This window comes from Saccostrea cucullata, unplaced genomic scaffold, assembly GCF_032062105.1.
Source record: "Saccostrea cucullata isolate Sc308-1 unplaced genomic scaffold, CSIRO_AGI_Scuc_v1 ctg1129, whole genome shotgun sequence".
Lineage (NCBI taxonomy): Eukaryota > Metazoa > Mollusca > Bivalvia > Ostreida > Ostreidae > Saccostrea > Saccostrea cuccullata.
Genome location: NW_026922597.1, coordinates 141,785 through 167,492, shown reverse-complemented (window position 1 = coordinate 167,492; position 25,708 = coordinate 141,785). Strand labels below are relative to the sequence as shown.

Genomic DNA, 25,708 nt, shown 5'->3' with positions numbered 1-25,708 from the left:
CAATTTTGTTATTTTGTCATACCTGGAGATGGCAGTTCAAAATGTACTTTAACCTGCAAAAGACAAACAAAAAAGAAAATTACTTTTCATTAAACACATTGAAATAATTAAACAATATGAAAATGAAATACATGTATTCTTACAAACAAAAATGCAAAACATCAATGTAAATTATCTTAAGCAATATCTTTTCATTATACAGATTGATGCATGCATGCATGTAATTTATTATACCCCCCGCTTGAAAAGCGGGAGGGTATATTAAGTAATCGGTATGTCCGCCAGTCTGTTTTGCTTTGGCGTACCCATCTCTTATCCGCTAATTCCTCTCATACCACTAAGTGATATTTGATGACTTTCACAGAGTCTATATTACATATTGCAATTGTGCATCTTCTATTTAACTTTTTGATCCACCACATATTTGGGGTTTCCAGTAGCAAAACATGAAACTGTTATTATATTCATATGAGAAGCATGCAGTGGGTATCATTTAGTATCAGAGCTCATTGCTCACAGTACCTCTAGTTTTATAATATTTATACTATCCCATTAGCTAGTTTTAGATGGGCAATACTTTAAAAGGGAAAATAGTGGTACACATACAATTATATTCAAAATTTTCATAAACTGCATTTGTGATTGATTATATGTTGTTTATAATGTCCCTCTCGAGAATTTATCACTCATATGGAGATGCCACCACTTGCCGGTGGAGGACTACAAATTTTGTCCTATGCTCGGTACTCAGGGTCTCTCAGCAGTGAGGAACTTTTTTGTGCCAGCACCTATTGGGACACAGGGCCTCTAGCTGTTCTATTATATGTCTCTGGTATATATATACTGTCTCACCCCAAGGACCGGTCTCCCCGTCCCACAGTGGGATTCGAACCAGCAATGTAAGGATTGACTCCTTACTTCCGGACTCAAGAGCAGGTGTTCTAATCACTGCGCCACGCAGGCGACACCTGCATATGAGAATTAGTTTCATGCTATACACAAGCAGCTGACAAGTATGTGAGAACTGCATATTGACATCATTTTATCATAAATTCTATGATATTAAATTAGAAAAGTAACAATCTTATTTTGATCAGTAGGCTCTAGTGAAAACTGCATGATTGATATAAACAGCTGAAACTATTTAAACTGCAAACAAATGTAAACAAACCTTAATCAAGATACACATGTTTATGTGTAGAGGAAATTCGGAAGAACTTGTGCATACACACGAGTAAGGATATAATTAAATTTTAGTCTTTTGGTATATAAAAAACACACATATGGTTCTCACAAATCACTGGCTATTGATAAGTAAGAATAATGACTTTTATACGCGTATCTCTGCATATGCATGCATAGTAGACTACCTTACAAGTAGGAACGAACTATAGCACACCTGCATTTTCTCTTCAATTTCAGACATGCTATTAACAGCATTTGACAAACATGCCCTAAAATATTTAGCCATTTAGTGCTACAGGTAATCGAAAAAATAAATTAAATTCTACTTACGAGTGTTTTTGTTTACTAAATCAATGTATGTGGGTTAATCTTGACCACACAAATTCTCCCTTCCACGGGGAAACATGTTTACAAAATCGAGAGGTGCTGTTTTGACACTTTAAAGTGCAATAGCACTTGACAGAATGAGAAACTGCAAACCTACTTTCACTTTTCAGGTAAAGAAACGTTTGTTTTTCAACTTTTTGCAATTTACAAATCTTATAAATTGAGAAAACATAAAGTTTTACCTCTTTTTTCATGTTGAATTTCTCTCTCGATTTTCACCACTGGCATGTTGGTCTCGCTGAATTCTCGCGAGGAAAGCTGTTCGGACGTTTACGGATTTTGTTCATATTTTATTACGTTTATCTCCGAATTCTTCCGATTTATGCTAATAAGGTTAGGAGGTGTGACTATATCGCCTCAAACTCTGTTGCGAGGGTATAGCATAGACCTAAAACAAAGGGACCGCCGACTCCGATGACGTCACAATAGATATCACTATACGATCTCCCTCCGATTGCAGCGCCCTCACCGGGATGCATAGAAAACATCCGGTATTACAAAGATAACGTTATTTACATCTACGTTGTTGAGATATTATAGCATTGAATGAATTAAACTTTTGCCGAATGTACCAATTTTTTTAAGCTAATACACTAAAGAGTTCCTTGAGCAGTTTTTGAGGTATTTATCTTCTTTTTGAATGTGTAAAAAAAGCTAAAACATGACTGATGTTCTGACATCATGATCACAGAGAAGTTGTCAAACTACATGCGAGGTTGCTCTATAGATGCTGTTCGATGAAAAAAAACGTTCATATTTAATTAAGAAACAAATAGGCCTATTTATTGCGTGGAATTTTTAAAGAGCAAAGGTCTTATGATTTATGAAAACGCCGATGGTTCGCAACAGGTCCAGGGCTGACGTACGTAGCACCCTATTATTAAGGTACAGTAACACGAGTAATAAGGAGATAGAAATTTTAAATAACCAACAGGAGTATTCCTTGACAAACCCATAGGCGCCCCCCCTTTTTATTTTCAAAGATATACATAATGTAGACATTGATCATTGGGGCGTGTGTTTAGCCCCCCCCCCTCTTTCAACAGGCACGTTATAGTTTAATTTTTAAAAAATGGATAATTGGTAGTGTTCGGATAAAAATTTGGTACTAAAAGAAGTTCGATCCTACCGCCCCCCCTTAAAAATAGGATTTTCGAGTTTGTACAAAAAGGACACTTTTTTTTTGGCTTGTCAAACTTTTTATTGGTTTGAATTTTAGTATAGAGCTAAAAGGTAGTTCAATATTTATGCTCACAAATTTGATATGCATCTTTAAAAAAAAAAAAGAAAGAAAGAAAAGTAGTATCCCATTTTTAGTATGATTCTTTAAATAAAAAAGAATACTTATCCTTACTACATAACAAGGTATAGGGGGTATAGGGAGTATAATTTCATGAAAAGAAAAAAATGATAAGATTTACAAGTGTATGTGTGTTTTGAGCTACATTAATTGTAACTGCAGAAGTTAAAAGATCAAACAGTTTAATCATAGTGGCAATTGAACTTGTATATATATATATAAAAAATAATAACTTAGTAGTGTTTGTTCTTCAAAGCTGTTGAGAAGACTGAGAATTATAATGCTCACATTGCTCAGCAATTATTATTTTGTACTTAGCAGTTGTGATTAATTGCACTGGAAATAATTATTTTAAAAGACATTAAATATGCCATATATCTAAAGCAGTGCTCACAAAATATAAGCTCACTATAGAAAAAGATGACTTGTTAAACTGTAAAATCACCTTCACAAATTTAAAGAAGTAACTCTCATATACAGTTCTAAACCATGCATAATTAATGACAATTAGCAGTGTTTTAAGTTGAATGACATTTTTAATCAATAAAAAAGTGGAAAAGTCTAATATATAACAATGATTTTAATAATATTTCATTCCAGTCATAATAAATTACATGTATTTAATATTTATATTGATGCAGTTTGTATATGAGTTATGATATACAAAAGTTAATAATAATCCCATTCTGGATATACAGTATAGTTGAAAAAATTGGACTTCCAAACAATCCAGTCATGTTCAACTCCTCCTTGCATAGACACACCACTTTTGTTGTTTTGTTCCCTTTGAATTGTTCTGTCACATTTAACTTGTCACACCAGATGGTACATGGAATGGTACATGTTCTCGAACATTTTCCATAGGGTTTGGTGCCACTGTGCAAGGCAGACATCATCTACAAACCTTGTGGGGGAAAAATAAAAATCTGTTATGAATTCTATTGATCATTGACAATCTTAGATTAACACTGATTAAATAATAAAACCTAAAAGAGTAATTACTAACTTTTTAAAAATACATATGTAGTTCATTAATTATAACCATAGGCGCTTGTTTTTCTAGGTGTGTCAAAGTACCCTCATTAAAATAAAAATTCGCTGAAATAAGCACGTTTTAAAAATGTCATATTTACTGTATATAAAAATCCTTTTTTAAGGGTACTCAGACACACCTAGAAAAACGCATAATACACAAAATACACCATCCTGAAACCAAGCGCCTGTGATTATAACGGGAACATATCAATTTATTACCGGTAAGTTGTTGATCTAAATCTGTAAACGGCAGTTCACGATGTATTTATTTATATCAATTCAGCATAGATCTGAAATTGGTCTTTGTTTAAAAATTGGAAGATAATAAATTATTTTTGTAAAATAAATAAGAAGATAATCATGTATTACCGTAAAATATAATCGACAGCATTCAAGAGATGTCACGTCATGGTCAGCTGATGTCTGCATTTAAAACGTTTCCATCGACTCCACAGCGTAAAGTTATAACTTCCGAAGTAGTAAATCGAGATCATTTCGTGGAAGGAAGATTAGATAAGTGATTGATTTCTCTAATTTGTTGATATTTCCTTAAAGAATGCAAAAAATCATGCTGCGACTACAGTAATTTCATTACAGGAAGTTTGTTTCTATGCATCCCGGTGAGGGCGCTGCAATCGCAAGAAGATAGTGATTGTGACGTCATAAGTCGGCAGTCCCTTCGATTTAGGTCTATGGGTATAGCAAGAACGACACATGCGACATCTTCCATCCACTGTATCGAGAACAGAGGGCGGAGAGCAAACTAAAAAGTACGTTTAGTTTGCTCTCCGCCCTCTGTTCTCGATACAATGGATGGAAGATGTCGCATGTGTCGTTCTTGTTATACCCTCGCACGATATCAAAGCACGATAGATAGAGACGATTATATTGTTTAATACTGGCAATCATTCACAAAATGACAAGAAAGATTATAAATAGAAAATTTCTTTATAATTAACTTTAAATGCGTATATAAAATAGAAATGAGGGTTTTGAAATTATAAATAGCGAATAACGCTAATATGAAGTAATTCAAAGGACATTACATCTCAACATAATTTTGTTTTTTATGACCAAACCAAACTAAGTGATTACCAATTGCTCAATTTATGATTATTTTCTCAATGCAAATTTTAATTAATTCTTGTGAAAACAATATAAGTTTTATAACCATCTGCTTACACATGAAAAAATCAATAAATGTCTGCAAGGAACAAAATATCTTATTTGCTTATCATTTAAATTATAGCATTAAATAAATGGCACTCTGTACAAATTTAAAAGGACGTTTTCATCAGTATTGAGATGGTGGTGGGGGTGGGTAGGTAGAGTTTCCCCCACTTGGCGTTGGGTACTGGTATACTGATTATAGTAGCTGAATCCTTGCTGTGATTGCCCGTTTCCTGTTTGCCAATATCCTGGTTGCCTATATGTCGGTTGTCCATAATGAGCTGTACATAGAAAATGTATGAAATGAACGGAGATAACCAACAGTATTCTACCTCAAAAGTCTATTTAAACATCACAAATCTTTATATTAGTTCTTTAGATTTAATGACAATATGTGAAAGGACTATCTTAGTTTTTGAAACTTGTGTCCAATCCCTTTTACATGTTGTCAATAAAATATTGTTCAAAATAACAAACGATATAAATTTACATTTTTGTAGTTTACCATAGAATGGGTTTGATTACCTTTGATAGATTGGCTTGTGATATGCATCGTCATAAGTTTTTTTTTCTCTCTCTGCATTGAGCAGTTACATGTACATGTATCATGCAAAAGAAACTAAATAAATCATATAAAACTAATAATTAATAATGATTTGTATGGTTTGACTTAGCCTGTTTTGCTGCAAAAGTTGTGTTCTGTAGAATGACTTATTTCGTGGGGTCAAATTTTCTTGGTTGGTGAAAAAAATCAATGATTCGTGTGGAATTGATATTGTAAATGAAGTTTGAATCGTTACATTTTTTTAATTTCACTTTACGTAGAGGACTTGAGTTGAAGAGAGTCTTCATACCACGAAGAACAGCAATACTAAAACATATCCCTATGAAAATGAGTGACTTCACAGTATACTTGATTAACAGTACAGAATATGTGCCTTTCGGTGTTAAAAATAGTTCCATTTGATTCCTACTGTTGGTGGTGCATGTATAGAATATTGTATGATCTTTCTTTAATTTTATTAATGCTGTGGCCACAAATATTTTTGCGACTACTTTTTTTTCTAATTTTGGGCATTTTTTCTTTAAGGTTTTTTTTTAATTTATGATTTCTGACTACGAAGTCATAAAAAGGAATCCCATACCATGATCTAATTAAGCGACTTAGGGTTTAGATTCAGCTCTAAGAAAGAAGAATTATTAACAATAATTCTGTTAGAATTATTTACAAGAATTCTGTTCCTTACTTGTGGTCACTGTGTTCATTGCAGCTGTATTATGAATAACCTGTCCTAGTCTATTTTTCTTCTTACAGCAGATGATGATGACAACGACAACAACGATGACTGTGAAAATTATGCTGCCCGCAACAGCCCCTACGATAGTTCCCACGTCAGTGCCGGAGTAGTAGTAGTAAGAGCAATCACTACTATAGTAATAATAGCTGTAGTAGAAGTAGGACCCAGTTGATGTTAAATGGTAACCTGAGAAAAAGAATTTTCAAATGCAGTAAAAATTTTGTATTATATGTTAAAAATATATCATTTTAAAAATTATTAAGAATTGAACACTGTTTGTCAATAAATCAAATTTGGTACACATACATTTAAATTCGAATTTGAAACCTCTCTTTTAATGCTTACTAAGATTATCATTTTCAATGGCTAGGCATCTTATTCAAAAATTAGTGGTCAACTGAATGTTAAATGCTTGTAAAATAAAATTAAACATCTCTCTCTCTCTCTCTCTCTCTCTCTCTCTCTCCTAGATCTGGATACTAGTATTTAAAACTCTTTGCCATGTCTTAATAATATATTTTATACATACTGTGCCTCTTGACACTGATATTAGAGGCCGAGGTATTCCATAATTGGACATTATTATATTTAAATGCCTTCGAGGATAATTGTCCTGAGTGATCAATAGAACTTAGGCAAACAAATGCATTATTTTTTTTCTTATCATAACAATACTTTGAACAGAATCAATGTCTAATTAGGTGATGTAACTCTATACGGTTTTACTTCCTGCTCTTTTTCAATTAATTTCAAAGTACTTGTTTTTGTGTCATCATGTTGCATCTCATTTTCTCTGAATTATCGAAAAATAATTTCCATTTCTTTATCAGATAAAAACAGACTTAATTTAGACCCATTTGAAATTCAGATACATGTATATTCTTTTTTTTTAATTCTAAATTCAGATCCTTATAGCTTGTTATAGCTTGTTTCAATAGAATAAGTATTGTTTTATAATGTTAAATAGTTAATTTTTTTAAAGAAATCATTATAATTAAATATCTTTTAGAAATACTTAATATTTTTGTTTTAAAGGATCTGCCATTGAAAGGTTCTTTAGAAGAAGCGATATATGGGCTTTATATATAGCTTTAATTGTACAGCTATATATGTGACCTTTATTGGTCATTTTCATTTTGATCAAAATGCCGTTATGTTAGAAATATGACATCATAAAAATCACGTTTTCCCGCCATTTTAGCATATTTTGTACAAAACTGCTTATTTTCAAGCAGTTTTTCTTCCAGAAAATATAGAGCGCAGCCTAAAACAAGCTATATATTTTTAACAAAGATGTATCTATCCAATACTGATTGGTGACAGAAATTTATGTATGTTCTACACTGCGCTCTATGCCTCCTATAAGAAAAAAAACATCAAAAAATGGCAAATTTTTGGCTTTTTTGTTAGATAGCAAAAAAAGCATTATTTCTCATGTCATTTACAGCTAGAGAGTGCATATAAATGTGAAAAATATATTAGAAATATTTCTAATATAATCTTTTCTTCGAAATAAATATCAATTAAACATATCTGAATGTCACTCTAAAATGTTGATTTTTAGGGGGCCAAAATTGGCTCTTGTCATATATGAAGATACATGTATTTTTATAAATGAACAAATATAAATGCAATTACAACGTAGTTTTACTTTTTTAGTTAATGATATGTACTATGTAAAATATCTCACTTGCAAAGTAAAAACAAAAATAAGAAAAGTGTATTATAATTACATTCTTTTTATTTAAGTCTATGTAAAATAAAGGTATCTCACTTGCTAAGAAAAACTGAACATAAAATAATTCATACCAAATTTATTTAACGATTTAAATGAACAAATCAATCATGTACTTACAAAAAATATTGAAGAGACTGAGAAAAAACGTCAAAATCTTGAAAGACGAAGCCATTGTCATGTTTATGACTATGTGACACAGATTTTAGAATTAGCCGGGCAATACCTAAATCCAAGTGCAAATCATAAAATTCCTTAATGCACCCTGATGCAAGCGCACAGCTTCTGCAAGAAATATATTTGTGTTCACTGTGTATATCGATCAATAACTTTATTCTGGATTTAAATAGCCAATAGATAAGTTTGGTTCAGAAGGGATATTTTTCTTCCCTTTTACATACAATACATAAAATCTCAAATATTTTTTTCTTCTATTATGCGACTCTCCGTTTTTCCATAATCCTTGTTGTTTCAAAGTTAAATTAGTTTTGGCTCATATGTAACAAAGTACTAGTAAGACCTATTTTTAAAACCAGATGGCCATAGCTGATATATACACCTATACATCTACTCCTTCCGTTTGAAGCTTTCTTAAATTCCAAAAGTATCTTAACCGAGGTTTTACATTTTCACAGGTAAAATCTTTAGCAAAAGCTCAAGTTAAGTAATGGCAATTAAAAGTGACCTATTAATAAAAGTTGATACCACAATCAGCCATCATACACAGAGAACGCACAAGAAGAAGTGAAAAAGTTTAATTATAACTTTCCTGGCCAACAGTAGCACTTTTACAAATCATATTATTACAATATTTTACAGCATGTAAGCATCCTCAGATTAGTATGTCTTTCAAATCTCTCCAAATCAAGGTCCAAGTAGGGTTTGGCCATGAGAAATTTAATTTAAATGATCTGCTTATTAAAGAAAAGATAAGCTGGAATAAAAATAAAACCTTCTTTCCATCTCCGTCGGAACTACAGATAAACTCAGAATATTCTTCATTTACTGATAGAGAAAAAGGTAAACTTTTAATGAAGTCAACCTACAATGTATATTTTATAATCCAAGCACAAAAAATAGACTGGTATTTTGAAAAAAAAATAGTGAATAAAGTTTGGTATACATATTGTATACGTCACAGCTCGAGACGTCATTGACAGGACATTACATTATACCATTAGTCTTTTATATACATATACAAGCCAAATAAAGTGGATTTTTTTTTGCTATAAATATTTGTATTCATTATTGTGAAAAGAAAATAAAGCATACATGCATATTTTTATACAAATACGAAGCATTGAAATATTTTTAAAAATAAAAATTATTCCGATTAGCATACCATATTTAGAATGAAAATATCACAATAAGTGAATGGCACTTCTGAAATAAAAGTGAGAAGACGTTTTGGTTGGTTAATATTTAGGAGGTGGTGGAGGAGGATAGGCGGGGTTACCACCAGGTGGCGGTGGATACTGATTGTATTGGCTGAATCCTGGCTGTGGTTGTCCGTAACTTGGTGGTGGCTGTCCATATCCTGTTTGTCCATATCCTGGTTGTCCATAATGAGCTGTTAATAGCAAAATCATATATCATTTATTAAGTAATTAATTTAATAGAAGCATTAAATGATTATTTAAAGCTGAGCTGATACTACATTTTTGTTTAATGTGCTCCCGACCGAATATTATATATCATATTAGAATTTTTAGCGAGGCATTATTGTCGGGGAGTTTAAGTCGCTAAAATTGAATATCGCTAACAATTAATTGCGTACATTCATTGATTGAGATAATTTCTTTCGATGGCAGTATAAAAATCGTTGAAGGAAATTCTTAAAAGCAGCTCCACTTCGCTTTTCACAAAGCTGGTGCATGCAATGACTATGGTATGGAATGTTCCTTATCGATTCATGTCCAACAACTCTATTTTATTTTTGTGGTCATGAAATTTAGATAGAGCATGGATTTTTGATTCTGTGCCTTTTTTGCAAATTTATATTACTTGACAATGAAGTACTAAAAGGAAATCCCATACAATGTCCTATACTAGCCACAGAGAGTTTAAATTCGGATTTCAAAGAAAACAGAAATGAATTAAAATAATTCGCTTCCTTACTTGTGGTCACAGTGTTGACTGCAGGTGTATTATGAATGACCTGTCCTGGCCGATTTTTCTTTTTACAGCAGATGATGATGACAACGACAACAACGATGACTGTGAAAATTATGCCTCCCACGACAGCCCCCGCAATGGTCCCTACGTCACTGTAGGAGGAGTAGTAGTAATAGCAGCGACTACTATAGTAATAATAGCTGTAATAGCAGTAATACCCTGCTGATGTTAAATGGTACCCTGAAAAAAAATAAAATAGAAACTCAATTTTCAAATATTGCGATAAAAGATTATTAAGACACTCATGCAGCCAGGGAAGTCGTCACTACAAAAACCAGAGGGATTATACACGGGACACCCCCTTCGCGTTCCTAAGGTCCTCCGTAATGCGATATTCTTTAATGATTTATCATATTCATCTACTCAACTATTGTTAAAGCCAATTTCATAACTTTTTATGAACATTAAATTTTTTCTGGTGAAATCATAAACATGCATATGTCTATCGACCTGGAGCAGTATCAGTACGTCATTTTAACGTATTGTTTTTGCCTGTAAAAACGACCGGGAAGCGTTTACTTTTCTCTCTTTGTTATCATATATTCCATATCAAAATCAAACTGTCGATTTTCTTAAAATATTTTTTAAGGAAAATGTACTGTTTCTTCACTTGTGTAATTTTTCATGCGTCATTTATACAAAATGATTTACTATCATGCAGTGCCCATTAATGCAACGAGGGTCAATGTTTTAATTCCGTAGCGGTAAAATTTGATGATCGTCAAGAGCATTTGATTATACTTTGTTTGAATTATAGGTTAGAAAAAAGTATATACATATGAAATAACAAACCCTTCGACATGTTTTTCCCGTTGTAATGTTTAAGCAGATCGCTCAGTCTGATAAAGAGTTTTACAGAGCGTTACACAAAATTTTAGTTCTCTTGCTGCTCCGCCTTAACGTCAAAATCTATTTTGTCGCCGTAATCAGATTTCTGTTCCGCGCTTTATCTTTCTTATGATCTCCATATTCCTGATCAGAATAATAACAAACTTGCACAACATGAAGTCAAAATGAAATGGGAAAATTATATACATAAATTGATTTATTTTCGCTCTTATTATGGGTCCACGATGGGGTTGAACGTTGGTGATACACATTTTCAACATCTGTTTTCGTGACTGCTCCGGGTACCCCTACCATTGACACATTTTTATTCCACTGAAGATAAGAAATTTTATATTCGTGAATTATATTTTGTTTTTATGAATTCTCTATGTTTTTCAAACGTATGTGCAAATTTTCACCGAAAGACGTTCATTAGAAAGAAAAATATACACACTGTCTCAATAATTTCCGAACAGCCCTCGTAAGTTTATTACGTGTATATTTACATTCAGTGGTTTCATGTATCATAAATAAACATTGCTTGACATTGTTTGGCATTTTCTATCTCTCTTTCTCTGACTATATTTAAAAGAATATTTTCATTCTTTCCTTGTAGTATAAAATGTGTACTTTTATGTACACTGTACCTCTTATTGATATTGACATTAAGGGATAAAAGAAAATACGCACTTCTACTGGACCGTTCGTTTACTTTGCTCATGTTTACGAGTTTAAATGCCTTCAGATTAAGCGGAATTATCGATCGCTTTACATTAGAAATGTGTGCTTAACAAAAATTTATTTCTTATTATGATAGCGCTTGTACAGAATTTATGACTGAATACGTGAGGTAGATGTATGAACTACTTATATTTTATGACATTTCAAAATATCCTATCCATTGCTGTCTGCAATATTCAATATGTAAGACTCCAAAGTCCGATGGTGACGCCAAAGTTCGTTGGTCTCGCCAAACCTCGATGGTCTGCGCCAAACCCCGATGGCTCGTTGTCTTTACGGACGCCAATGTCCGATGGTCACGCCAAAGTCCGATGGCTCGTTTCCTATGAGACGCGCGACGCTAAAGTGCGATGGTCTGACACGCCAAAGTCCGATGGCAGGGAGGAAAAATTAACGTTTATGACGTCACAATAGTCTGACGTCATGAGGTTATTCTGCATTCAAAATTAATTGATTCAGTATTCGTCTCACATACGTTTTTACGGATATTGCTTTTTGTTTTCACCCACCACCAGAGATATTAGGGTTAGTCCTCGTACACCATTGGAGTGATAAGGGCTAGTCCTTGAACAGTACTTAAAGGTGCTTCTTCGAACCCACCCGAGGGATTCTAGGGTTAGTCCTCGCACACAATTGGGCTGATTTAGATTAGTCCTGCACCCACCTATGATAGTTAGGTTAGAATTGATACTCATTGTTCGACTGATAAGTCTTAGTTTCGCACCTATATTCAAAAGACGAGGGTTAGTCTTTGTATAATTTATGATATTTTGTCTTTATTTATTGGCATGTCGTGGCGTCGAATTCTTACGCAGTAGTACTATGACGTCATAGACGTTAATTGTGTTCTGTGCCATCGGACTTTGGCGTATACAACCATCGGGGTTTGGCGCAGACCATCGGACTTTGGCGTAACCATCGGACTTTGGAGTCCCATCGCACTTCGGATTCCCTGTGTTTTCCTTAAATTGTCTTTTATTTCAATATACGATATTAGGACTACGAGATTTATATACACAGTGACAGTCAAATAACTTTTTCTTTGCTTTTATATATTAAGTATACAAAAAGTACATATATTGTGTCTTTATTCATTCATTCAGCGAATGAATTGTATAAGAGCGTATTGCACCATCCAACGCATTAATTAAAAATGTTTTTTTCTGGATATACAGGCAACATGTTATTTTCTATCAGGCAAAATATTTCTGAAAATACATTGAATAAACTTTTTAAGAGAAAAAAAAATGTTTTATGCTTTTGATCAAATTGTCTACTTTACTTCACGCCTGGAGAACAAGTACGGGATATAAAATAATAGTTCTACTAAAATTGAATATAAATTAATATTTTAAAAATAAAATAAAATTTTGTCTGTTTTAATGTATAACAATCATAAAACAATATTTAAAGAATAGTCTTCTTTATAAATTTGAATCACAAAAACATGGGAAAAAAGTATAAACATGAAACCAAGTAATACAAAGTAAATTAGAAATAATCAAAGGAATGAATTGATGAAACAATAATTACCTAAGACGTGGAAGAGACTGAGTAAAAATATCCATATTCTAGGAGCTAATGCCATAATAACGTATTTGGTTTGATGTTGAACAGATTCAGAAATAAATCGGGCAATTTCAAAACCTGGTTATAAATCTTGGTACATGTATTTCCAAATGCAAGCAAACATCATGTTGTTGGACATTTAAAGGTACTTGGACACAGATTTGAAGTTAATATTTTCTGTATAATATCACGAATTATAATTATATTTTAAAAGCATTTCGCACAAAAATTAATTAAAAATCTTATTTCATTTAAAAGTTATTAAAACTTCAAATTTTTTGGCGGGTTTGATTGACACATCCTTGCACTTTCACAAATTTTAACTTTATTCTTAATCCTTCGGTAAAGTTGCAATCTTTTTGTGTATTAATGAGAAATACTAAGACTTTAATCTAGAAAAATATTTTTTTTCAGAGTAGAAATGTTACAAAGCAAAATTCCTTCACAAGTACCGTCATTCCGAACTAAGTCTTGTGTGCAAATCGATCACACTCTTGTTATGTACACAGTTTTTGTAAACAGGGCAGGAGCTCTGTTATTGTTGATTGTTTATGATTCACCGGGTGCGTTCAAGCGTCAAAGTCTGCTCACCACAACTGCACGGACTGAGAATATATTGTGTGTTTGCTTTGCTTTCGAACATGTCTACTCTGATTTTTCTGGATTATAGTATTAATATTTTTCATTTATACACAACAAGTTTGCCACTTTCCCTAAGTATTAAAAGTAAACTTAAAATTTGTGAAAGTGCAAGGATGTGTCAATCAAACCCGCCAAAAAATTTAAAGTTTTAATAACTTTTAAATGAAATAAGATTTTTAATTAATTTTTGTGTGAAATGCTATTAAAATATATAAGTCGTAATATATTATACAGAAAAAATTACCCCCAAATCTGTGTCCAAGTACCTTTAACTGCGTATATGGATCAATGACCTTTATTTTATTATTATTTTTTTTAATATTAAAGGATCATTGGATAAATTTGGTTTTTAAGGGAGATTTCTTTTCATCTTGTGTATATATTTTGTATATTTTTTATATATTATATATACCTCACATCTCTGATCTTATCAAGCAATAAAATGTGTTCAAATATCTCACTTAACTGAAACGATATATACTGACACGCAAAAGAAACGCAACAAGCAATGATCTACAAATGTTTGAATTTTATATCTAATGATTTCAAAAAAGAATACAGTAAGGCTAAACTCACTTTTCAGAACATCAGAGATTTGATAAAAATGTTTATTGTTTATCTTTTAACTTTACTAAGTAACATATGACTTTTAAAACACCCCCCTCCCAGCCACTCAATTACAACGTGCAAGACTGTCCTAAACAACATTAGCAGCTTAATTTCTACGATACAATAGGTTAATCAATATCGAGATCTGAGCGAAGGAATTATTCTTTGCCATTTTTAAATGCCTGTTTTTCAGATGATTAGGTCGAATTTTCTCTAACTTAGCGCATTGTAGTAACCCTTGGACTTCCGTTCCAAAGACTATCATTTATGAATATAATACGTAAGACCCCGTTGAGACGTAATGTACTGTATTTTTGCATCATCAACTCTCCATCACCTTTACTTTGAGATTTTCCAGCTAGAGCAATGGAAATGCACACTGAAGCCATTTTCAAGAAGCTTTAGCATCGTTACGGGAAACGAAAGGAGATTTTATTTTTTGAAATATTGCTGCATTACTTAAGATGAACAGCACAAACCCTTAAAACTCCATAATATTGCCAACTGTTTTGTGAAACATGCAATTTTCGATTTCTGTTATGCAGACTCAAACTTGACTTCCGGTTATGGTAGGAAAATCGTTCAACCGTTAAATTTCCGATATTTACCAATTTGAAGATATCCATAATTTTAAGATTTAAAATTTTTTACTCTATATAATTATTTTACCCCAAAGTAGGGTGTTGCGTTTCTTTTGCGTGTCAGTATACTACTTGTAGGTATATGAATTTCATTGATTCTAGTGCGGTTTTCATTAAGATTTTCATACAAAGAGTAATGTAAGCTGATTGAAAAAATCTAAACATTTGGTGACTTTATCACTTCACTGATATTTAAAGAATTAATTATCATTCTTTTCGTTTTTCAATAATTTCAGTATGATTTTGACATTGCGGGTCGAAATGTTTTCACTTCATAGTTATGTATTGCTCATAACATAACCTCTTTAACTCGAGATTCCTTGAACACCCTGGTCATCTTATAATTGGTTAAAATTATAAATAAATATTAGTGAGGAAATAGTCCCAGTTAGCAGGTCTGACTTCTCTGGAATGTGTCCTCAAATGGTGGGAGAAGTACCTTCTCAATAAATTAGTTGAATGGTATTCATTTGATATAGAGTAATAACAATAAGGGCATAATTATATAATAAAATCATGTCTTTTCATACGTCATATTCAGTAGAAGATGTAGATAACCAATTTGCTAATGATCGCTATAATTGGATATTTTAAAAATTCGCATCACCTTGTGTGTCAAATATTTACAACCATGCACTGAATTTTCTTGCCTTTATTTCTTAAGAAACCCATTGCCTATGATGATTTATCGATCTTTTTCCAGTCATTGAGCACATTACCTCTTCTTTCTCTTTTTCATTAAATAGAGGACAAACGTTTAATAGCAAATAAGGCATACATGTATTGTGTTTCATAAAAAAACAAAAAATCTTGAACACCATATACATGTAACTAACAATTCAAACAATATTCATGATAAATACCAGGGTTGTTCAATAAATAATATCCTGAACTGTATGACATACAATACAGATATCATATGACATTAAAATTGGCTTTCTCTCATAATTGAATCTTTAATGAATTTATAACAGTTCATGTGACCACTTTTCATCACATAGTTTCATTGTGAGAAGCTGGAAAACAAGAGCTTTTCGAGACACTGCATTATAAATGAATGGTAAAAAATCCGTAAACTAGAGTGAAAATAAAAGCTTAAACAAAGCTGCTGTAAAACTTGTTAAAAATCCCAAAGAAATATTCACTGAAATATGTGACATTTACAGCAACCAATATCTGTTTTATAGACAAATGAGCAGGTGGATTTCAATGATATAAAATTATATATTGGGCATCAAAAATGGGTACCGTCCTTGCCAACAAAAAATTATAACACTTATGTACTGTTTGCCAAATTTCAACAAAAAATACTTGATGATGTAGGATTGACTTTAAGACAAATAGCAAATTTGATACAAAATTTACCATAAGATGTACTTGACAAAAACAGGGAAGGTCTGGTGAGAGCAAAGAATTGCAAGAGCACAAAGACAGATTTATATGCAATGTTCTTAAATATTAGTGGTATTGTTGTTCAAATTCGTATTCGGGGAGAAGTTTAATTTCTGGATGAGGCTAGAAAACATTTTTTTTTTTGCAAAAAAAATCGAAGAGTTTATTAGAGGACGGACCCAGAATCAGGAATCCGCTAAATTACATTTCTTCATGACAGCGTCTAAACCCGCTCGCCCTGAAGAGTAAAGGGGTTTTCGGGATACACAGATAGTTAATATTTTTTCACATTAACAACATTCGTCAGATCTTTTACCCTTTTGACTTATTTCTATTTCAAAACTTGAAAAAACACCTTTGATAAGGAAGAAACAAGTCCAGGAAATCATTGGATCTGCCATTTTCCAGTATTCCAAGGGTCATACCCAAAAATGAGTTCTAAAATTAACCAGAAATTGGATAAAAAAATTTACACACATGTGTTGTAATTAAAAGAGATTAATAAGTAAAATAATGAAGACAAAATCATTGAAAAGCGTCTTTTGTTTCTTTCCGAGCACCGAGGACATTATTTATTGAACAGCCCTCGTACATTAAAATAGCATAATATATTTGAACATAAAATAATAATTACTCATTACGTTCTTTATAGAATATATCTTTTAATTCTCGAGAAAGCATTATAATTTAACACAACTGCACTTATTGTAAAGCTATTATATGTGTAAATAAAACATGGAATCCAATAAGCATTCAAATAAAAATATCACTTTACGTACATGTCAATTTTTAGTTAAAATGTTTATTGATGTTTTGATTCTTTTAGAAATCAGGTGGCTTGAGAAAATGGGTATGAGGGATTACTGCCAGATGGCGGTGGATACTGATTGAATCCTGGCTGTTTTTGTCCATAACTGGAAGGTGGCTGCCCATATCCTGGTTGTCCATAATGAGGTGTTCGTAAACATAATATATGTCATATTATATATAAAACAAATGCTAACCCTTTAGGTGCTTCAATTAATGACAAAAAGCTGACGCTACATCTTACAGGTAAATGTAAGAAAATTGTGCTACATAATAAATTGTTAAACTATAGTTTGAAAGTAAATTTTTTTCATTACTGTTGGTAATTAGCTTCTATTCTTTATTAACATTTTTTTTGTCGAGTAGTTCAGAGTAAAACCACACAAGGCATATCGAACTAAGTATTGTACATTGTAACTTTTTTGGTCCTTTAACGTTACAGGAGTACAAGCCTGTTTTACTCCGGAACGTCCAATATATGTACTCTACAACATGGAATATTTGACAAATTCCTGTAACAAAATGTTTAAAAATATAGTATGGATTTATTTATACTCCGTGTCTTTGAATTTTTTGTGGCCCCCCAAAAAAAAAATGTGGTCATAAATTTTAATATGAGCACATTTTTTTCTTTGTGTTCTCGATTTTTTTTCCCAATTTTTATTTCTTGGCTACGAAGTAATAAAAAGAGGTTTATGCCATTTTTTTTTACCAACCACCAAGGGTTTTTACTGTAAAGTCTTTATCTAAATAGGAGAAAAAGAACAATAAATCTGTGCCTATTCTTAAATTGCATTGAATATATTTTTTTTATCAGAAGGAATCAGAGTAGAATTCAGTGAACAAGCCTGTTGATAAATGTCGGGACAAGAGCGGATCTAAAATTAATAGAAAGAGGAATAAAAGGAGAAATGTGCAGAGAATGGAAGAATACCGACTAAGAGGGTACAACCAGACATCTAAGTTGGGAGAGGGGAGACATTGATCATATGGGAGAGGACAACTTTGAGAATATCTTGACTTAACCCTGTCTAATAATTATTTAGATAGTCAAAAGTTTGAGTAAGAGAAGAGTTATATGGAGAATCTATAAACAAATAGAAGATGAAAGATTTTGATTCCAAAGAACTTGAAATTTTGTTTTTTCATGACTCTACATAAGATATACCTGTACTCGTACATTGCAGGAATTGATAGTCAGGAATCAACGTGTCTTTCATATTTATTTAAACTTCGAATTCAGGTAAAATGTTAAAATATTAGAGAAAGTTCCGATTCTTGAATCTTTCCCTAAGCTTTTAAAATTTGTCCACACTTAGTCTAATTGGAGATGGCCTGTATTATATGGTGCAGTCTGACCAATAAAAATAGGCAGGATATTGACAAATAAGAGGATGACACAAGAATATCTGCAGCCTTGTTTAAATTCAACATTTAATGACCTTCTTACAATCCTTAGAATATCAAAAAACTACAACGAACTTTTATTAAGATAAGTGGTTTTTAATCATTCTTTTAATGAATAACATTATAGTTATGTTATCTAAATATAAATCATCAAAAAAATTCAAAAATCAAAAAGGCTCTTACATGTCAGTAAATGAAATCCTGGCCAGCAGGCTAAAAAGAAGACAAGTTCACAAAAGCATTGCACTAGGTTATTCATGTTATGTCTATAACATTACGAGTTTGAATGGAAAACTGGACGGAAGATTTAAATACATGTATATGTAAATAAAAATTAAATAACAAATATACATATTATTGTGATTTTACACTAAATTAACTAAAAATTAATTAAGTATTAACAATACATAAAACAGGTAAATTTACCCATTAAATAAAAAAAATCTTCATAACAATTTTTTCTTTAAATTCAATTATTTAGAAAACATAATAGTGATAAAGGTGTATAAATTTATCACAGACCATGATTATAATTGACACATAAAAAATATCACTGAGTACATGTACAGAAAAACTGGCACACAAATTTGATTGGAATGCATACAAGTCAGATTAATACATAAAATTTAATATAAAGTGGTGCATCACAGTAGTAGATCTTTATTTCTTCATGGTGGATTTCAAGTCTGTCTACAATAAAATGAAAAAAATATATAAAATTAACCATTGGCCTTTCCTTTAAGTGTTAGTACAGAAGTGCAATATTATTAGAAATATTTGTGTTGTACACGTGTAATTGTATGTAGTACAAAGTGCTTCATACATACATTGTCAATTTTTACAATTTTTTTTTTTATTTTGCAAATAAACTACAATTTAGAGGATATCATATTTTTTAAAATTTAGTCATTGTTACTTAATAATGTATTCCTTGACCATTACTATCATTCCAGAGGTATTTGTCTATGAAAAAAAAGACAGTTATAAACTAATAATGAATTTTGCAAAAAAACTAGTATAAAAAACAAAGAAGGTTTAATTTATGACTAACATTCAAGTTATTGTATTTCAAGCATTTTTTTTTATGCAGCACACAGGGTAAATTGATTTGGTTATTACCAGGTAAACCAGAATGATTATATTTGACCCCCCTTCCCGCCATGAAATAACTAGAACTGTCCAAATGGGACAAAATACCCCCGCTGGGTTTTTCAGAAGTAAGTTTTTCCATAATAAAGATATGTATCAAAAACAAATAATGAAATTTTTCTTCCAGTGACCTTGAACTTCCCCAAATGACCTTGAGTCAAGGTCACGACACACCCATGGGTCATGGGCAATCTTTGAGTGAAATGAGAACCTACCAAGTTTATCCATAACAGATATGTATCAAACATGAATTATGAAATTTTTCTTCCATTGACCTTGAACTTCCCCAAATGACCTTGGGTCAAGGTCATGACACACCCTTGGGTCATGGGCAATCTTTGTGTGAAATGAGAACCTACCAAGTTTATCCATAAAAGATATGTATCAAACATGAATTATGAAATTTTTCTTCCATTGACCTTGAACTTCCCCAAATGACCTTGGGTCAAGGTCATGACACACCCTTAGGTCATGAGCAATCTTAGTGTGGAGTAGTAGATTCTAATGTCCCTCTGTAAGAAAGATATGGACCGGACACGATTGCACAGACAGCTAGACAGACGGACAGACGGACAAGATGATTCCTATATACCCCCTCAAACTTCGTTTGCGGGGGGTATAATAAACTTTTCGCTGGTGTAGGAGACACTTATTCTTTTTAGAACCATTTCCAGTTTAGTTTGGACTTTCAGTAAGGCATGGCATTCTCAGCACTACGTAATTAGCGTCTGTCAAATGGCGAATAGATTAATTCTCATTGGTTAGGAAATAAACTAGAAAACTGACCAGTCAGCAAGGGCCCCGCTGAGGGGTAGAAATATAAGGATGCAGCTCATTGAATGAGAGTTTTACTTGATTACATTTTTTTTTTAAATATATGAAGATTATATATAAGTAACAACTGTATTTTTAAATTTTCAAGATAATTCCTGAATGTCCAAAAATCCTGTAAATAGTAACCTTGTATTTACATATAAAACAGGGAAAACCTTATGTCTTATTAAAGAAACTAAATTAAATGTGTATTTAAAAAAGATTAAAGCAGATGATTTATAAAATGAAAGCCTTCAGTGAATGCAAATATCACCCAGGGTTGACCTTAACTTCAAAACAAACATCAGTTGCAGACAAAGGTGTTCATTAATCTTCATGTGACAGATAAAGATAAGCCTCTAAATTTTCTGCAGCAGGCTAGATAATTAATCCCAAGGGATTGATTGTACTGCTTTCTCATCCTTTTCTTCTAAATTTACAATAAGAACTTTTTTAGCTCTGACAGAATGGGATTATTATCTGATTACCTGTTAAGATCAACAGCATTAAGGCAGCAAAAAATAAATAAATAAATAATTAAAGAAATAAAATAGTAATATACATGTAATATAAAATGATATTTTAATATATATCTTGATTTTAGAATTCAAAATAATTATCATAAATCATTGTATACAGTATTTAAACCAAAATAAAGTATGAACATTTATTTTAAATCCAAATTTCAGATAATGTACACATTCAAAATTGACCTTAACTTCAAAACAAAGTTCATTTGCAGAGTTCATTTGCAGACAGAGGCGGTTCAGTAATTAATCTCAATGTGACAGATAAAGATAATTCTTAGGAATTTCTTCATGTGGAAGGTTAATTAATCCCAAAGGACGAATTGCACAGCCTTCCCAGTTTACAATGGTAACATTCTCTGCAGTTATCTCTCTTTGCTCATTCATTCTCATGCATAGTTAAGAAATCTACCCCGCCACCCCAGCTCCAAACCAGACGACATAGAGAACCAAACTTAGCATCAAAATATGTATTTCTGCCTACAGAACTACCATATCAAATCTGAACTTGATTGGGCAACCAAAAAAAAATTATTAGAAAAAAACAGAAAATTTGTGGATAGAAGAATGACAGACAGACAGCTAGACAGACGGACAGACAGAGTGATTACTATAGGGCACCCGCAAATCCTTGAGGGGCCCTACATGTAATAACATCAGGAACTTTAAATTGTTGTTGACAACGATGAGACGACTTAAGCTCCACCTCTTTGCCGGACAAGACAACGTTATTGGTTATTCCATACAATAATTGGCATTTGCCCGAATTTCTATCCCATGTATATTTCAACAGTGAAAGAAAGCTGTGTAAATTTCAGAAGCTAAATATGTAACATCCAGAATGCCATGCCTCATTGAAAGTCCAAAATAACCTGGAAATGGTTCTAAGATTTAATAAAAGACTTGAATTGATAGTGTCTCAATAATTATGAGGATATAAAATATATTTAGAATTTTGAAACAAAATACAAAGGCAAAATAAGGAATGAAAATTAAATTCATAGAATGAGAATGTTAAAAAATTGTTTGATCAACTAAAAGCAATAACTTCAACTCAGGAAAGGATTGACTGTCAAACACAACATTGTTAGAACTGAAAATATCAAAGATCACCTAATATGTTTCTTCCTCTGGTTCCTGAATGCATTTAAAAAGAAAAAGGCATAAAGTTTGTTGTTGTTGTTGTTGTTTTTTGTTTGTTTTTTTTTTGTTAAATCTTTGCAATTACTGAAAATATGTGAAATTATCTTTTTTATGATATTTCAACTGGCTCATCAAAGAAAATAATAGCATCCACTGAAATCTTACTTCAGCTGTGCAATGACAGTTAACAAATTTACAGAAGCCATTAAACAGACTCTTATATTACCTCTTCTATAGCAGCGTGTTTCTTTTTGCCAGGACTTCGAGAACGCTCTCTCTTGATTCTTTCCTTCATTCTCTCTAACTGTTTGTCCTTTTCATCCTATGTTAAAAAATTATCAATTTAGAATCAGATGTCCAAATATTTCTCACATCTCTATAAATGAAGTGCAGTTATCCTTAAACCATTGAAAATATTCAAATATTCGAAAATTCTAGTGAGTAGTGATTAAAAAAATGCAAAACCTTACTGAAAACATCAAGTGAAAAACTACATAAACAGATTAAATTTACAAATAAATATGTGTATTAATTTTGTGTTTTCAGGAAGAATTTCTTTCAATCTCTGCCTTACACTCACAATTCAGTTTCACAGAATTCAAAGTAGTATTCATCTCAGGTGAGCAAAAAATAATACCTGTTTTGCGGCCAGTAGACTGGTTTTCTGACGTTCCCCGAGGTTGAGCAGGCTCTGGACTTCTGCTTGTTTTTTGCTTTGTCTCTCTGCAAGTCTTCTTTTCAGCTAAAATAGCAAAACAGTCTAATTGTATTCAAATTCTCTCAAAGATAATACCAAAACTGAATGATAAGGTCTAGATGCCAACACCAATACTGTCATTGAAAAAACAATTAATCTTTGTCATGAAACACATTTACATAGTTACAAGACATTCATCTTTATGTATTCAGATTTAGCGATGACCCTTTATCTGGATTTTGAGATGAACCCTTATTTGAATTATGAGATGACCCCTTATTTGGATTATGAGATGACCCCTTATTTGGATTATGAGATGACCCCTTATTTGGATTTTGAGATGACCCCTATTGTCCCCCATACTGACCATTTCCTCTTGTTTACGCTGACTCTCCTGTTTATGCTGCATCACTGCTGTCTGTTCTCTCATCAGTTTGGTGTACGTGTCATGCTTCTCCTTGTCTGACACAGTCACATCCAGGGCCGTCTTCTCTCGCTTCATGGAAGCAAACGGATTCTGTCAAAACAAAGAGGTTAAGTTATTTAGAGCCATTTAATTAGGACTATGTGACATGAGCCAAGAGAAAACTTAAGCACAAATGCTAAATTCTATTAATTTTATAATTACATGTATGCATTCAATTAATAAATTTCAAATTCCTTTTTATAAAGTTTAGGATCTCTAAACTGCAAAATAAAAAGTCACAAAATCTTATGAAAGCAACACATGAGAACTGAAATTTCTTTGCAATTTTCTCTTAGTACTATAAGATGAGTACATGTATACCTATTCTTATAGTAATGTTTATGATCAAGTCTCCACTTCATCTTTAATACTTTTCATGTACATGTACCTGTGGTATATCTACTTACACTGTCCATGGTGTTAGGTCTAGAGCCGTCACTGGAGCCTGAGAATCTCTCCTCGTCAGTCAGTGACCTTCTGTTCTCATCCTGATCCTCTGTCGCTTTCTTCCTGGCTTGTCTTCTGGCCTCCAGTCTTTTCTGAAGCTGTAGAATCATAGGGACAAAGTTATAACTATACTAGCAATAACTTATTTAAAACTACCATTTTTACAAGCAATCTGTGGGTTGCAAAATTTTCATTTCAAAGGAATTTAAAGATTTAATATAATCCTGCTTTCCTAATGTTGCATGGCAACACAATTCTACTTTGGAAGAAAAAAAGATATCAAGATATCCAGTGTAAAATATTTAGAGAACAAGAAGTTTGGACTTCCAAATCACTTTAACGTATCAATGGTATTCAAGATGTCAATGTCCAGAAGTTCAACTGTACCCTTAAATTCACAGTCGAATGCTAGTTGCACTCAAAATTCAATAAGAAAATTACAGATTTCTATTCATTCTGAAAAAAAAAAATCATTTGATAATTTTTTTTTTTACAGAATGATGTTCCCTACCTCTGAGCTCTGTTGACTGCGTTCTTTCTCTGCGCTCTCTTTCTGTTTTTTCTGGCGGCTCTCGGAGAGCAGTATGAGTTGAGCTGCCTTGATCTCCTTGCTCTCTTTCTCCTCTGTCTGACGTTTACGAGCCGCCACCTTCTCCATCAACTTCTTCCTCTGCTGCTCCAGATCAGCTGTCATTGCCTGATATTTAAAACAAAAGTATATAAGGTGATGCTAAATAAAGGAAACCAATTTTTTTCAGCAAATTAAGTTTTGATACCATAGAACTGACAACAAAAGTTCCTGCATGTTGTTTGCTTATTTGTTTCATTGGAAAGCCAATGTTTAGCAGCACACTGATGTCTAGTTAAGTTATGTACAAATCTTATAAACAAACCTTTCTCACATTTTTTTTTCACTCTTAATACCTAATATTCATTTGCTGCAAGTGCCAGGGTAAAAAAAAATTCAGAGAAAAGGAAGGGGGTACATGTCCAAGTGCTTTTTAACTATACCCAACTTCTTCACTTGATTGAGTAAAATTTGGTTTATGGCTGTTTTAGCTATAAATTAGACATTAAAATAATTTATACCCCTCATGTTTTACATGAAAATCTAGTCTAATGGTAGATGTTTTTATTATCATTCTCTATATAGCTATAATAAATATTGCATGTAGTTGAGTGTAACATTGAAAATTTTCACCCCAAGAAAACCACTGTCAATCGAGGCGCAGCTGAGGTTGACAATGGTTTTCGAGGGGTGAAAATTTTCAATGTTACACTCAACTACATGCTATATTTATTATATTATACTGAATGTTTTACACAAATACATATAGCAGTGAACCGTGCACGCATAAATTCTGTGCAGTCACTATTTTTTTGGAATATCACCCGTCGTCAAGCAATGTTGACTGCAGTTGCTACGCTGGAGGGCGTGGCCTCATTATTCAGTGGGTAATAGTGTTTTCTAACAAATGTTTCTCGACCAATCAGATTCAACTAATTTACATGAAAGTATAATATTGTCAGATATTCCGTGACGTA

At 32.3% G+C, this 25,708-nt stretch overlaps 2 protein-coding genes across 2 annotated transcripts in view; both read right to left on the bottom strand.

Annotated features, from left to right (window-relative positions):
• Positions 1-9,445: 9,445 nt before the first annotated feature.
• On the bottom strand, positions 9,446-13,487 carry LOC134262040 (uncharacterized). Its single transcript, XM_062744417.1, has 3 exons — positions 13,388-13,487; positions 10,229-10,465; positions 9,446-9,680 (listed from the first exon to the last, which is right to left on the bottom strand). The coding sequence occupies exons 1-3, from the start codon at positions 13,440-13,442 to the stop codon at positions 9,526-9,528; spliced, it is 447 nt and encodes a 148-aa protein (XP_062600401.1). The 5' UTR covers positions 13,443-13,487; the 3' UTR covers positions 9,446-9,525.
• Positions 13,488-19,374: 5,887 nt separating this feature from the next.
• The window catches only part of LOC134262047 (trichohyalin-like), a 36,623-nt gene continuing 30,289 nt past the window's right edge, over positions 19,375-25,708 (bottom strand). Inside the window, exons 45-50 of the mRNA XM_062744424.1 lie at positions 24,675-24,860; positions 24,124-24,261; positions 23,618-23,767; positions 23,191-23,295; positions 22,780-22,875; positions 19,375-19,611 (exon numbers count right to left, since the gene is read on the bottom strand). Of these exons, the coding sequence (XP_062600408.1) occupies positions 19,582-19,611; positions 22,780-22,875; positions 23,191-23,295; positions 23,618-23,767; positions 24,124-24,261; positions 24,675-24,860 (705 nt within the window). The 3' untranslated portion in view covers positions 19,375-19,581. The remainder of the gene's footprint in view (positions 19,612-22,779; positions 22,876-23,190; positions 23,296-23,617; positions 23,768-24,123; positions 24,262-24,674; positions 24,861-25,708) is intronic.